At 36.0% G+C, this 16,950-nt stretch overlaps 1 protein-coding gene across 2 annotated transcripts in view; it reads left to right on the plus strand.

Moving 5' to 3' along the window:
• TRPS1 (transcriptional repressor GATA binding 1) overlaps positions 1–16,950 on the plus strand; it is a 319,434-nt gene that overhangs the window by 95,111 nt on the left and 207,373 nt on the right. For both annotated transcript variants that reach the window (XM_043977178.1, XM_043977177.1), the window contains one exon: positions 8,269–8,872. In XM_043977178.1, the coding sequence (XP_043833113.1) occupies positions 8,269–8,872 (604 nt within the window). The remainder of the gene's footprint in view (positions 1–8,268; positions 8,873–16,950) is intronic.

Raw genomic sequence — 16,950 nt, forward strand, 5'->3', positions numbered from 1 at the left:
ATTTATCCATATTAACTGACCCCCCATCCTGTTCTTTTGCAGTTGCTGTTTTAATCCAAATATTGGATTTTTATATCTGCTCTTCTTAATTACCATGACTTATTTAAAAACAAAAACAAAAACTTAACAATCATCATGTGTTTCCTTCACTTAACATCATTACCAATGCCTCTTGAGAGGTTTTATTTTCTGACATTTACCTCAAGGGCTATCCTCAGTTTCTTAGATCAAAGTAAAATACTTGCTGAAACATGTTAAGAGTAAGGGAGTTGACCATCCAAGCAGGAATTTCAAACTGGGTCATTTAGTAGACCTAGACTCTCAGTCTGAAGATGTGAAGCTCTGTGGTGAATTCATTGTTGGGGCAGGTACCCAGGGCCTTGGAATTATATTTAGCTGAAGGTGTGAACTGTTTTCAGGGTAAGTATTGGTTGGTGGCAAAAAAAAAAAAAGGAAATTTCCATATATTTCAAAGCTAATAGAGATCAAAGATACCCAGACTTTGTGAAACCAGTGATGTTTCTTGTTTAAAAGTTTGTACTTTGTGTTATCTCAAGAAAAAAATTAATGTTGGCTGTGAAGGAAACTTGAGGATAAATCAACCTTGAAAATAATTTGTGCAGGGCAGCTAGGTGGCACAATAGTGTTTTTGTTTTTTGGTTTTTTTTACTTGGAGAAAAACTTCACCTTGAAATATTTTGAAATTATTCCTCCTGAATATCTTAAACATTTTATCTCCAAAAGAAAAGTTTTTCTTTTTCTTTTTCCTTTTTGTTTTTTTCTTGTTCGTTTGTTATGTATTTAATCAAATCAGCCTGCTCTTTCTAGTTTTTTTGTTAGGAAGTTCTCAGCCACATCATGATACATGCAGTAATTCCTATTTATATGGTCTTTCTAGATTTAGAAAGTCTTTCCATTACAACACATGAGTTAAGGTAGTACAAGTATTTTACAGATGAAGAAAATGAAGGTCAAGACTTATGGTCATATAACTCCTAGCTTCTTAAACTGTGAGTCCATGACCCCATGTGGGGTCACATAACTGAATGGGGATGGTGAAAAATTTGGCAACAGTAAAATATTATGTATACCTACTTTATATACCTATATAACCAGGGTCACAAAAAATTTCTTAGGGAAACAGGGGTCATTAATGGATATAACTAGTAAATGTAAGAATCAGGATGAAATTAAATGCACTTTTCCTATTTTCAAATCTATCGTCATCCTTTTTTTTTTTCAGGGCAATGGGGGTTAAGTGACTTGCCCAGGGTCACACAGCTAGTAAGCGGCAAGTGTCTGAGGCTGGATTTGAACTCAGGTCCTCCTGATTGCAGGACCAGTGCTCTATCCACTGCACCACTTAGCTGCCCCTATCATCATCTTAGTATTACAGTAACATATTTGGTCCAGAGTTGCTAGTAGCCAAATACAGTGGTTCCATTATTTATATGGTAGATAGTGGCATAATTAACAGCTGGAAAAGTCCTCAGATATCATTTAGACCAACTCTTTCTATTTGAGGATGAGGAAATAAGGCTCAGTAAAAAAACTTTCTGAGAGTCACACTGATAGTACATTTCAGAGATGGGATTTGAGGTTACTTTAAATTTAGCATTCTTTCCCCCATATCATGTTGCCTAGTCTTAAAAAATCAAATCAAATATAATAATAGCTGGAAGTTATCAACCACTTTAAGGTTTGCAAAACAACAACATTAACCTATTATCTTATTTATTTTTTATCACAGTCCTGGTAGGAAGGTGCTATTATCTGCATTTTACAAATATCTCTATCTCTATTTATCTCTATCTCTGTCTCTGTCTCTATATCTATCATCAGCATATCCATATATATGCCTATATGTTTACATATAATCAATATATAACACATGTACTCAACATATTTTGGTCTAAAAGAATGTTTAGTCATTATGAAGTAATTATGACATCTAACCTTCCTGTTCCTGTGTTTGTGTACATAAATGTATGCACATTTGCATAACATTTCAGAAACACACAACACATCTTTGATCCAGAGAGGTAGCAATTTTTTTAAGTGGGGCAATGAGGGTTAAGTGACTTGCCCAAGGTCACACTGATAGGAAGTGTCAAGTGTTTGAGGTTGGATTTGAACTCACGTATTCCTGAATCCAGGGTCAATGCTTTACCCACTGCGCCACCTAGCTGCCCCCAGGTAGCAAATTTTATTCCCTGGTGAGAATAGGTCAGTATTGAACTCTAGGTTGGTATCTATCTTATGTTGACATATTTTACATCTTTGACTGCCATCTCTCTACCCTTGGAAAAGAGATTAAATATTTGTTGGGGTGGTTTCTGGGCTCCTTTTACCTCATCTTTTTGGTTATTGTTTTGTAATGGTTAAACTTCTGTAAGAAATGGTGATAAATCCAATGCCTTTAATTTTGTCCAACTTTCTTCTCTTTCTGGGGGATAGGGTAAGTAAGGGAAGTTGCTATAGCCTGTTTAAACAAGTTGGATTAAAAATTTAATTACATGCAATATCTTCCCATTTTTAGTTTTTGTTCTGCTTTGAAATTGATTTTAACTATTGCTCTAAACAGATTGTACCCAGATAATTGATTCAGACATGGTTGCTAAATCAGCAACTCATTTCCTGCTTATTAATATAAAGTTGGTTTCTTATTTAATGATCTTATTCAGTGTCCACCACATGTATTGCCTTGATCATCTCTTCTTGAAGAAAATGCACATGATGGTCTTAGTGGAAAGAGTCCTGATTTGGAATCAGAGCCCTGTATTCAAATCTCATCCCTGCCACTTATTTACATCTCTGACTTTTGGCAAGTCACTTAAACCTATGGACTTCATTTTCTTCATCTGGAAAATGAGATTGTTAGACTAGAATGTTACAGTTTAATTTCGTCATTTTATGCAGGCATGAGACTTCTGAATTTTCCACCCAAGCCTTTGAATGATATCTTTTTCACATTCTGAACTACATTTTCCAACAATATTTACCCTCCCTTTCTCTTCACACCTTCACATTGAAATTACCAAGTATCAGGATATATGTTGACTTGATTGGAAGGTCTTTTTGAATTTTTCAGAGTTGCTCAGTTTTTTTCCTTCCCCCAAAACCTGTATATTTATGGTACTCTTTTTACTTACATTCATCATGAACACTATGAGCTAAGATGACAAATGTCCAAGAAATGATATTTCTGATGGTCTTTAGTTGCCTTACTCAACTGATTCCACCAATATCTTTGGTCATTTCTCAGAGGATATAACCTTCCATTTCATCATAGTTTATATCAAAAATAATTCAAATGCTTCAGACAAATTCTTGACATACCTTATGTCTATTAAGATAGAAATAATTCTAATTAGCAACATGTAATATACTTAAATAAAAAGAAATGCATTAAAAAGTTCATTTGTTTACAACACTGAACAAAGAGATTAGTAATCCAAAAATAAACAAGAACAAAAGTGATACAATTGAAAGTCCGCAGATTTTTAGGTTTTTAAAGATACATAGTATTTGAAAACTGGACAAGGGTCATCTGTCACAATTCATTTAAATAATAAGGAAACTAAGACACCAAAGAGGCTGTGCCTCCCCTAAGCTTTAATAGTGAGCTGATTGAATCAAGTTGTTCTGGGTTCAAATCCTGCCTCTTGACACTTAATAAGTACATGACTATAGGTATATAACTTAACTGAATTTCAATTTCTTCATCTATGAAGTGCAAATGGTAAATACTAGCTTTAGCTATTTTACAACTATACTATATCTATACCTACTAGGGATTCGAACCCAGATGTCCTACCTCCTTTTCTAGAATTCTTCCTATTACATTGTGTCATCAGGCAGTTAGAAATGTAGGTTTGGAGTTAGGGCCATAGATAGAATTTATGGAGTCATCTACAGAGATACTATATTTGAAAACAGAATATAGAAAAGATTTGTTAGGTGGACAGAGTTTAGAGAAAGAAGAAAGGAGAACCAAAGACAGAATCTTAGGAAATGAGTTATTTGGGTCTGAAAGGAAGAGGACAAAATATCTTCATGACAAAGATTATACGGAAGAAGCTATTAGAGAGTTAGGTGAAAAGTCAGAGTAGTGTGTTATTTAGTTATATTTTAAAGTGTATATATATTGTGTTATATTACAGGGTTGTCATAAAAAGTATTTTGTTTCTTTGATATGTATTAGTAACAAGTAACACACTATTTGACTATAATAAATAGCACATGTTTAACAAAGCACTGTAGTATAGTACCAAAGCAAACTTTTCTTTTTTTTTAATAGTTAAAATCAGTGTGTGTTATTCTATACCAAGTGTACCCATATGTAGCATGGCCCAGTAGAAATAATGTTGGATTGGAATTTAAGGGATCAGTGTTCAAACACTGGATTTACTTATTTCCTTTGTGACTATGGACAAATAATCTAACCTTTCTAGACCTCATTGTTTTTTTCTGTGAAACGAGGGGCTGGTCCAGATGATGTATGAGGTTTCTTCTGGCTCTAAAGCTATTATTCTATAACCTGCTGGATATACTTTATCACAGTGTAGTGGATTCATTCCTGTTTGTTAACAAAGCACATATCTAAATATATTCAGGTCTTTTTAACTTGAACAATTTTTATTTCAAAGTAAAAAATGCAAAATAATAGTTTTATTAGAGATAAAATACAAATATTTTAAGAGAAATGTATACTTTTCTGAGTGTTTTTTCTTCCAAATAATTTAGAATAGTGGAACTATTACTTCATTCACTGCATGGATTTAAATTCTTGATAGAAAAGTACTTTGCAAATATCAATCCATAGCTTATTTTTATGTAATGGAAAATTGTATAATGTAGCACCAGATCTGCTTTCAAAAATCTGTGAATCTATGATAGAAAAAAATTAGAATTACATAAATAGAAAGTAGGAAAATAGATTGATTTAATCAAGTAGAAGACCATAGTATGTACAGTTATGTAAAAATGAAGATGATATGTTCGAGTCAAATCAGTAACCATTTATTGATCATCTACTATTGTGCTAAGTGTGGGAAATATAAAAACAAAAATAGTCCTTGATCTTAAGAATCTCACAGTCTGTTGGGCTAAGGACATACAAACACACACACATATACATATATAATAGATATACAAACATATGTACAAATACATACACATTTGTTCACATATGCACACACGTGCAGGCACATAGATACACACGTGTATATTTAACCTATAAACAGGTACACATATGCACACACATACACTCATGCATGCATGCCCCTGTATAGGGTAAATAGGTATTTGCACACCAGTGTCAACCACATATGCTTACATGCATGCACACATATATGTACACATATGCATGTATATATAAATAAAAATTGGGTATAAATTTGAGATAATCAATTGAAAGATATTAGTGCTAAGAGGGATTGTGAAAGGCTTTGCTCAGGTGGGATTTCAGCTGATACTTTAAGAAAGCCAGAAAGGCCAGAAGGCTAAAATGAAGAGGAAGAGAGATCTAGGTATAGGGGAAAGGCAGTGAAAATGCCTGGAGTAGGAAATAAGATGCTGATGTTATTGAATCTCAGAGAACCTGGTGGGAATTAAGATATAAAACTGGAAAGATAGGAAAAGGCTAGATTATGAAGGACTTTAAAAGACAAACGGGATTTTAAAAATTTGATCCTGGGGGATAAAAGAGAGGCACTATATTTTATGCAGCTGGGGAGATGGACACCATGAGACTTGTCCTTTAGAATGATCAGTGGGACAGCATATAGAAGATGGACTAGGAAAGGAGACCAACCAGAAAGCAATTGTAGTAGTCCAGGCATAGGTGATGAGCCCCTATCCTAGGATAATGTGAAAAGAGAGAAGGGAGGGGGAAGATGTTATGAAGGTAGAATCAGCAGGATTTTCCCATTGATTGGATATGGAGATGGAAGAAGAGAGCAATTGAAAAAGTTTGTGAACATGGGTGACTCGAGATGATGATACCCTCAATAGTAATAAGTAAGTTAGGAATAAGAGAGGGCTGGGGTGGGGGAGTATAGTAGTTCACTTTTTAACATTTTAAATTTAAGATTTCTGTAAGACATCAACTCAGGAAAAAAAAAAGGGTAGGGCTGGATAAATAGATCTAATAATCTGCATAGTGCTGATAATTGAATCCATGAGAACTAATGATCTCAAATCAGTAAGCAAAAGAAGAGAGGAGAAAGGAAAGGAGAGGAGCTCTCTCAGCACAGAACGGGGGTGGGAGAGTAGGGGCTGGGGGGGTGGTATCTACAATTAGTGGTTATGGCCTGAAAGAAGATCCAGCAAAGGAAATGGAGAAGGAACAGTCAGACAGATAGGACAAGAACAAGGAGAAAGCAGTTACAGGAAAACCTGGAAGGAATAGTAATAAGGAAAAGAGGGTGATCAATGATGTCAAAGGTTGTAGGAAGGTCAAGAAAGATGAGGATTGTTAAAAGGCCCTTAAATTGGGATCTAGTAACTTTGGCCAAAGCTGTTTCAGTTGATTGATGAGATCAGAATCTAGACTGTTAAGAAGGGAATGACAGGAAATGAAGTAGAGCTATGAATTGTAGACTGCTTTCTCAAGGAGTTGGGGAGGTGGGGCAGCAATAGATGGGATAATAGTAGATATGGTCAGATCAAATGAATGTTTTTTGTTTGTTTTTTTTTCTTAGAATGGGAAATACATGAATGTAGACAGCATAGAAGCAGCTAGTAGCGAGAGATTAAAGATAAATGAGAAAGTGAAGATGATAGAGGGGATATCATGCTAAAGAAAACAGGATGAAATATGGGATCACTTTTGTATGTAGAGGAGTTTGTTTTGGCAAGAAGGGCTACCCATTCATGTGAAAAAGGGAAGAAGGGGGAGATAGTGGGGAAAGGCATCTGACTGGTGTGACTTGAGGAAGAGGGAAGAAGGAACTCGTTTCAAATGTATTTCTATAAACTCAGTAACAACAAACAAAATTTTCATTTCCATATACAAAGCAGAACGGAAAAAAAATGAAACAAGAATGAAGCTTCAGGACTCTGTCAAGTATACCTTGCTTTCCAAGTATATAATAAATCCACCCTGTATCTTTCAAAGCTGTCCTGTATGTCTGTGCTTCTTCTTGGCCTTCCTCATGTTCTTTCCACTACAATAAAAAGTGTCTCAGTGACCCTCTTTTCTTCCTTTTCTGTTGCCCTGTCCTTATTCCCTCTTACCTCCCACACTCCTCCATGGGGGGTAGGGGCTATTTTTTAATTTTTAATTTTTTTTAGTGAGGCAATTGCGGTTAAGTGAATTGCCCAGGGTCACACAGCTAGTAAGTGTTAAGTGTCTGAGGTAGGATTTGAAATCAGGTCCTCCTGACTCCAGGGCCAGTGCTCTATCCACTTTGCCACCTAGCTGCCCCCAGGGCTATTTTTTAAAAAGCAAATTAAGGGGCAGCTAGATGGCCAGTGGATAAAGCACCTGCCCTGGATTCAGCAGGATCTGAGTTAAAATTCAGCCTCATACCCATGACACTTAGTGTTACTGTGACCTTGGGCAAGTCATTTAACCCTTATAGCCCCCCCCCCAAAGCAAATTGAAAACAATGTCCTTGTAACAAATATGCATAACCAAGCAAAACAAATATTCTCATTGGCTGTGTCAGCAAATGTGTATCTTATTTTCCATCTTGAGTTCCTCACCTTTCTTTCATGATGTGGGTAGCAAAGTAGAGACTATGTGATCTAGTGGAAAGAACATTTAATTTCAAGTTAGAGGACCTGAATGTAGATTCTGGTTTTTCATGTTAATGGCTTGTGTAACCTTGAATTTGGACTTCACCTCTCCCAATCTCAATTTCCTTGCCTGTAAAATGGAGTAAGGCTTCATGATGTCCAAGACTCTCTGATAGCTATATAGTTCTGTGGTAATATCATTCCCTCTGCAAATGGTGGTTGCACAGCCAACAGCTAATTGTTTTAGTGTTTATAAGCTGAGTGTCTGTTTTTCTGTGTTTGTATATACTTGGTAAAACAAAATGAAAATTCACATTTTTAAAAATTCACACTTTAAAAAATATAGAATTTTAAGTTCCAGTTCATTGTACTTCAAATTCAGGTGTTAGGAATAAAGGCTCAATTTTATTCCACTTTCTACATTATATGTGAGATAAGACAGGTTACTTTAAGACTGATTAGAAGAAAGAAAAATCTTAGGAAGAGTGGATTTTAAATGTATTTTTTTTTCTTCATCTTCTTTAGGAGAGCACATAACTGCTATAAATGCCGTCAGTGCCGCTTCACAGCTGCTGATACCCAGTCACTACTCGAGCACTTCAACACTGTGCATTGCCAGGAATTGGATATCACTACGGCCAATGGAGAAGATGATAGCCATGGTGTGTCTGCTATCAAGGAGGAACCCAAAATTGACCTCAAGGTCTATAGTCTAATCAATCCAGATTCAAAAATGGGAGAGCCAGTCTCTGATGCCATAGTGAAGAGGGAGAAACTGGAAGACAAGGAAGGGCTTAAGGAGAAAGGTTGGACCGATGGTTCCAGTGATGATCTTAGAAATGTGACCTGGAGAGGAGCAGAAATTTTAAGGGGCAGCCCATCTTATACTCAAGCAAGCTTAGGTCTTTTGACCCCTGTGTCTGGTACTCAAGAGCAGCCGAAGACTTTAAGGGATAGCCCTAATGTAGAAGCTGCCCATCTGGCACGACCTATTTATAGCTTGTCGGTTGAGAACAAGGGATTCCTGCAAGGAGTGCCCACTGGAGGAGAGAAGTCTGGATCCCTTACACAGCAGTATCCTGCATCAGGCGAAAACAAGTCTAAGGATGAGTCGCAGTCCCTGTTACGGGTAGGAAACTTTTTTTTTCTCTCTCTCTCTCTCTCTCTCTTTTTTCCTTATGCTAACAAGAAAAACAAAAAAAACCCCTTCTTAGGAGCACAGATTTTTTTAAATTTTGTTTTGTTTTGGTTTTAGGATCATTTTATGGTATGGGGTCACATTACCCATATCAATTTGAAAATTCATATTTATAAAGTTAAGTTGGCAGAAAGTTATTCCTTTGTGTTAATATAATGAGACACAGAGTAGATGCAATGGTAAGCAATCATTTGTTTGTCTTTTCTGTTAGTTCTGATTGAATCTCAGTTAATCATTCCTGCCTATTATGCATGATGATGAGGATACATTTGAAGGAGAAAGGTTTGAGAACCTGAGAAGGATGCACATCTGTTACATTGAAATAACTAAATGCCCCTTAAATTTCAAGATGGTGTGACAGTTTGTACTTAATAAGCAAGATATCAGAAAATTCAAACACTAAGAACACAAAACCCCCTCACTGTGATGTTATTACAGAATTGTGATGTTTGGTAAAACACAGAATATAATTACATACTAATAGCAGTGCTTATTGTTCTGTTGCCAGGGAATGGGGGTGAGGGGGATCTGAGGAAAAGCTAAATGTGATGAGTCTGACAAACCTTGATATAAGGAGAAATAGTACATCTTGTGTTCTTTTTTATCATCCAGGGAGAAAGACTCAAGAACTATGTTTTTCAAGGGTAAAAAATGACTTTAAATAAAACAAAATTCCTTAGCCCAGGTTTTTTTGTCCTATCATGCATTCAGCCTGATCAAGAATTTTTCTTAAGATTTTGTGAATTCACACATTTAAAGTGACGTTTACTTTTAATCTGAACTATCACAGATAGTTCTACCTGAATATCACAGATAATTCTACCTGAATTCTAAGAAAGTGGTGAACATCCACAGGCGATTTAGAACCTCTGCTTAAGGACAGAAGGGCCTCTTGGAACATAAACTTTTCAGAGTTCAGGTCAAAAGGTAGGCATTGAATATAGATGAGCCAGCTCAGTTATGGGATCCACAGTACATATGCCAGGCATCTAGTGGGGATACCCTTCCTGAGCTTACACTGAGGGAAGAATGTTTTCCCCACTGCAAGTATAACTCTTCCCTTCCTGCTTCCTTGGGCATTCTCTGGGAATTGTCTGGGCTTCCCAAGTAGCCTCCTAGATAACTCAATAAAGTCCCTTATTGTTGATTAAGAACCTTTTGTTATCAGCAATTCTGACTACACTGGAATCAAGTACAAGACTGGGATAAAAAGGAGCTGTTTTCTGCTCCTTGTGGAATAAGGAATTGTTCCTGTTTAGGAGAACTATCCCCCCTTATGACTACCTTTAAAACATCCCCTTCACCCTACCTCCAAAAAAAAAAAAAAAGGAAGAAAATTCATTGTGAGCCTTTCAAATATGGGTATTACTTGGGGGACTACATTAACATAAAAAAGTTATCAATGTCACTTTTTATAATGAATAACTTTGTTAGTTTCTTATGATTTCAAGTTTTAGGGCTTTTGTATGGTTCCTTGTCCTAGGGGAAGTATTCTGGATTTTTTGTAGATTATACCTCACATTGTATTAATTGAATTGACATTCAGACTTTATACTAAAAAAATGAAGTTACTTTTGCTCCTGTTCATTAGATTACAATCTGTTTGATTTTCTAGCAACATTTCTTTGCATCCTTTTTAATACCATAACAAGTTAAAATAATACCAGATTATTCGATAATTCAAAATCTGATAGACCTCTCAGTATAGTAGCAAGATGTTGGTGCTACTTCCCCCCTCCCCCAAACTGTATTGTGGGTTGTGGAATAATAGTCCTTATTTAACAATTTTGATTTCTCATACTTCTACTCCTCATCCCTTTCACCCAGCAATACCTTACAACAAGGTGTATTTTATCTTTCTAACTCTCTTGTTTCTGTCTACATGAATTTCTAAAGCAGTAGCTGTATAGTAAATGACCCTGTATTTTCATAATAATATCTGAATAAAGTATACCTCTCCAGAAAGGTGGGGGAAAACTTAATTATAAATTTGAATGAAGCGTTATGAAAGATGATATAATTATTTTATTACTTTATACCTAAATTGGAATCTCTTCTGTTCTACTTTATGTTGCATAAAGTGGAATATTTTTGGAAGTTTAATTTGTAGTTGATTTAGTATGAATAGTTTACTGGGCCCAAACTGATTTCATCAGTTGAATTTTTAAAAGAAAATAAGCCATCAGATTACCTGCTGTCTAGGGGAGGGGGGAGGGAGGGGAGGGAGGGAGAAAAATCTGAAATTGTAAAGCATGTATGAACAAAAGTTGAGAACTATCTTTACATGTAACGGAAAAAATAAAATACCTCATACATTAAAAAAAAATAAGCCACATGCTTTCTTTTTCTTTTAAACAATTCATGCTTATGTGACTGACTTAGGAAATAGAAGTGAAAGTCTCTTGTTCCACATTGCTTTTGTTAGTAGACGTCTGTATCTCCCAATGCTATAGCAAGTACTTGGTTCTAAAGTCATTACTTCTATTGGTTTAAAGATGCTAAACCAAAGGGAGAGACTATACCTTCATGAGATATTTAATGAAATATGATTTAAGAGCGTCTTTGAATAATCAATAAATATAAAATAGAAATAGCAAAGTTCAGTTTATAATTTTGCGTTTCCCTTTTTTGTAAGGTGAAGATATTTTTGAGGGGTGGGGCAATGAGGGTTAAGTGACTTGCCCAGGGTCACACAGCTAGTAAGTGTCAAGTGTCTGAAGTCAGATCTGAACTCAGGTCCTCCTGAATCCAGGGCCAGTGCTTTATCCACTGCGCCACCTAGCCGCCCCACGTTTCCCTTTTTTAATGATAAGAGTAAGATAGGTCTTTTTCTTAATGAATTCAATCTAATGCTATTGTGCCTTGCAGTGAGATAGAGTCCCTGTCTCCCAGTAGCTTATGTTTGATTGGGGCTAGATACAAAAATAAGTAAATTCAAAATAATTTGAGGAGGGAGAAAATAATATTAACAATGGTAATCTGGGAAGCCTTCCAGAAAAACAAAAGAATATAAGGATAATGAAAGGCAAAGATTAGGAGAGAGTGCCTTCTAGGGTGTGGGGCTAGTTTATGAAATGATTGGAGGCTGGCAATTCAATTTTGAATTTGGAAATGTCTAGTAGTTAGGTTGATAAGAATATATAGTAAATAAAAGGGCGAAAAGGTGTAAACAATGGCTAGAAAGTGTTATTGAATTTAGATCATAAAGGGTCATAAAAGGCAAGTTAAGCAATTAGAATTTTATCCTAGAGGCAAGTAGGGAATCCCAGGAACTTTTAAAACAGGGAATTGACATGTTCAGACTTATTTATCAGGAAGATTGTTTTAGCAATTTTGCGAAGAGTGGCTTGTAGAGGGAACAGACTGGAGGCAAGGATATCACAAAGATATGTAGTGGTATAGGTTAGGTAAGGGTACAGCAGGGACATGAGAGAAAGATGAGAGAGAGACAGAGAGAAACAGACAGAGAGACAGAAACTGAAAAATACACATGAAGACAGACACAGAGAGAGGACACAGAGAGACAGAAAGACGGACAGAGATGGGAAAGAGACAAAAAGACAAAAAGAAATAGAAAAAGGGAAAGAGAAAGAGAGAGGTTACATTCAAATACATATTGAACAAAAAAGCTTTTTTAGAAAGACAAGTGAATTTTAAAAAAAATTCTCAAATTTTATGCAGATACAAGAAGGATCTGAGATTTCCTTTGAAAGGAGGAAACTCCCTTCATCTATGTATCAAGCTAACCATCTGTGATTTAGTAGATTATTTCTAGCCTGAGGGTACAAAGAGATTAAGCAATTTGCCCAGAGTTATCTAGGAATGTCAGAGTTGAAATCTGAACTCAGTCCTTCCTGCCTCCATGTTTAGGGATCTTTCACACCAAAGTATATCTTCCTGATAAGTTTTAGTCTTTTATGTTCTTAAAGTTCTAAATACTTGGGAACATAGACCTGGAGCTAGAAGGGACCTCTAGCCCAACACCTTCATTTCATATTTGAAGAAACAAAGGGCCAGGAAGGTTACATCATCTTCTCAGGGCCTGACATCAGGCAGACAGTGGGAAAAGTGGGATTCAGACTCAGGTCATCTCACTCAGGAGCCTTTCTACTATATCTTAATAAATATTAGTTGAAGCTGAAGTTATGTCCTTTCTTCTACTTATTCCACTTTTAACTTTGAGCAGGACACTTTCTGTCTCTAGATCTCAGCCTAATGAGGAGGTTGTACCAGACAGCACAGAAGGTTTCTTTTTGCTCAAATTCCTATGATGCCTATGTAGTAACTTTTTTGTAAAGAAATATCATTAATTCCCTCACCTGTACCTCATGTGACATGATTTCCATTTACGTCAACATCCTACAAAAACCCCTGAAAAGACTCATGGAGCAAATACATCTGTATTTTTTGTTTTTACTGTTATGACTATTATATTTTTTTCCTGCTCTGAATAAGTCCCTTAATAGGAGATTATGTGTCAAACTTCATGGATAGTTTGTAAACACTCGTTTTTCTTTTAAATTTAGGGGGTCTTTTATATCTTCCTGAAAAGTAGCCTGTTCTCACTGAATTATTAGCCACAGACTAGTGTCACAAACATTACCTTTATGAGTGGGAAGAATTTTAAAGGCTGTAAAACTTTCCTTTGGTATGGCATAACTTTATATGCGAATATAAGAATGTTATTGTATTGAAACTTTGATTCTAGAATAATAGTTAATAAAAATAATTCAAATATGGAATAACATTGGACCCCAAAATTATAATTTTTCAGGTTTCTATTTTCAACTAGACTTAAGAGCTAACTCAGAGTTATTACTGAATGTGAGGGTTTATGGGTGTGTAATTTAAGATTCTAAATGTGGATTCTAATCTGTTCCCCCAGTTTGGGGGAAACTGACTAAAAATCACTGATAAAACGAGTTTAGGTTTTTAAGGGTTTATTGGAAAATAGAAAGAAAAAGATTGAGAACAGAATTCTAACAGCCTGGCATTCCTATCTTTCCTCAAATTTCCTGTGAAGTCCTCTGCCGCCGCCACCACCATCAAGTCAGGAAGCCAAAAGGCCCAGCGCTTTCTGCGCAGGCTCCCTTTCCTCCTTCCTGTCTCCTCCCAGACCATAGGAGGCTCCTCAAGTTGATTGGCTGGTAGACTTGATAGACAGCACCCATGAGCAAACGTCATTTCTTGATGCCAAGGAAAAGCCACAATGCCTCTGAGGCATTTTCCTCATGGTGGAGCTTTCCCACAGCAAGTCTCCAGTAGGTGGCATCATTCCAATCATTACATGGGAAAATAATTTTTAAAAAAGCATATCCAAAAGGATATTCAAGTATCAAATAAAATATTCTTTCACATTTTAAACTGAATTACTCTGGTGTTTCCTTTTTTATGAAATGTAAAATACATAATTTCCTTTCTTTTAATATGTATTTTATATACCTATGTGTGTATATAAATGTATGTATATACATATATATAAATCCAAAAATGTGTGTATGTATATGTATACACATACATTTGGATGTTTGCTTGTTTGAAGAGTACTTAAGTAAGAAACATTTACTGGGTTTAGTTCTTTTGACTGAGTTCCAAAATTGAAAGTACTAACTGAACTTTATAAAATTGGTAATAGTTCTCATCTCAATTCCTGAATTTATTTCTATAAAGAGGAGAAATATTCCATTAAGCTAATTAAATATTACAATAATGCCTAATACCTTTCTAGATGTTAAATGAATTACAAAAATGTGTTTAAATTTAATTGATGCATTCTTTGACCCTGTGTTCATAGTATTTCCTCTCCTGTAGCAAAGAAGAACAATTTGTGAGATGAAAAGGAGAACTGGGTGGGGTGTCAAATTTTGGTTGACCTGAGGTGTCCTTTATGCAAATATGCCTAGTCTGTTGTTTCATACAGAATATCACCTATTCAGGGGCAGCTGGGTGGCACAGTGGATAAAGCACCAGCCCTGGATTCAGGAAGGACATGAGTTCAAATCCGGCCTCAGACACTTGACACTTACTAGCTGTGTGACCTTGGGCAAGTCACTTAACCCTCATCTCCCCCCCCCCCCCCCGCCAAAGAATATCACATATTCACAGCATTAGAACTTTCTGTAGTCTTTTAAAAATTAATCTAAGCATATTTTTTTTTCACACAGCAGGAAAGGAATCATTTTGGAAGTTTTAAAAAAATTTTCAAATGAGAGTTCTTATAGTTTGTTTTATATTTGAGTGTCCTTTGTGGTGGTGTTTTTAGGCAAGGCAATTGGGGTTCCTTTACGGTTTTTTAAAAAAAATGTTTATTGCATCCTAGTTTTCTTTAGGTTCACAGCATAGTCCCATTGCCACAGTGCAGTTAAGCAGGATTCTACTGGTCGTGTTCCCAACTTAGCCCCCCTGCCTGGCTGTGTGACTTTGGAGAAGGGCCTCTCATAATCTCAGTTGATCCATCTCTAAGAGAGGATAATAATACCTACCTTCCTCACAGAAGTGTTGTGAAGCTTAGTTAATTAATGTTTGTAAAGCAATTTGAGATTCTAAGATGCAGGGGGTTAGATAAGAACAAAATAGTATTATTATTTGTTCATTTTGTAAAAGTGATCCAAAGACAGCACAATGCAGATGCTCTTCCCTCTTTTCCTTAGAGGACTTGAATTTATAGTTTAAAGATTTGTTGATACTGGATGGTCTATTGAGATGCAAAAATGTTCCTTTTGGGGCAGCATATTGGCAGCCACACAACATTGTTCAACCAAGCAACATTGTTGAATGCTTTACAACCCCTGATACTGGTCAGTAGGGACATTTTTTTTTTTCTAAAACCTTTCAAGTGAACAGTTCCTGTTTGAAGGATTTTCTTTAGCTGGACATAGAGTTTAGGAGAGAAGAAGTACAACTTGCCATATTAGAGGTGACATACATAGAGTGGCACTTTAGACCCTGATAGTTTGAGACTAGATAGATAGATACATCCATACACATATATATGAAATATTATGTATATGTAATATGGGACTGACATTGATTCTGTATCAATATGACTGAGCCCTATCTTTTATTGCTTTTTGTGTCAAGTGCAATTTAAGCAAACATTTCATCAAGGCAAAAGAAAAAGTATTATGTTTTTAAGCCAATTTTTAACCTTTATTTTGACTGGCATGGGTGGCCTGGCAGAAGTTCCTGGGGCATGGGCAACCAGATGTAGCTTTTAGTGCAGCAGGCTGTACCTTATGAAATCGTATCCTATAGTGCAGAATCAGTTAATTATTTCCTGTATAGAGAGATATCTTTCTCCTCATTTCACAGACTGCATGTGTCAGGAGATAAGAGACCCCTAAAAGGAAGCCTTTGTTGAAGATTCTCACAGGGTGGAAATGAGGAATCCACAAAATGTGTTCAAAGTTTCAGTAGCACAGATGCAGAATGTCACCAAAGTATGCCAGCTACAGGAAGCACAGGATCAATGTTTTGTTTTGTATTTTTTGGTGGCAGAATATGGCATACTGCTTGGTGGATCAACTGAAATTTGAATAGAGAAGAATATCATTAGTGTTGTATTTTTGGCTCCTCTTTGTGTATTTTTATGGATATTGCTATTTATCCTACTCCAAAGTGTCTCATTCCAGAGCTGGTTTCTCTGTGGCAGTATCTCATTTTCCCCCCATTTCCTCTGACTGTTAGGAATCTTTCAGGAAGTATTTTTAGTCAAGGCCATTCATTCCTGCACAGGTCTTCTAATTAACTCAGGGAAGCTCAGCAGGCAATGTCTTACTAATGCACACAGCAATGTTAGGTCAAGGAGCTGCCAAATCCTTTTAGTTTAGTTAGAAGCACCTGTTTCTACAATTCAGGAGGAGGCATATTCTCCTTTTAAACACTGCTGAATCATAGAAAATTGGCATGAAAATAATAAACAGAACTAAATTTTGACTTGGTGTTCTAAAAAAGAAGAATCTGTATACTTGTCTGTATCTTTCAGTGTCAAGTTCAAAAGCTATAAGGGG

Source organism: Dromiciops gliroides, chromosome 1 (genome assembly GCF_019393635.1).
Source record: "Dromiciops gliroides isolate mDroGli1 chromosome 1, mDroGli1.pri, whole genome shotgun sequence".
Classification (NCBI taxonomy): Eukaryota; Metazoa; Chordata; class Mammalia; order Microbiotheria; family Microbiotheriidae; genus Dromiciops; species Dromiciops gliroides.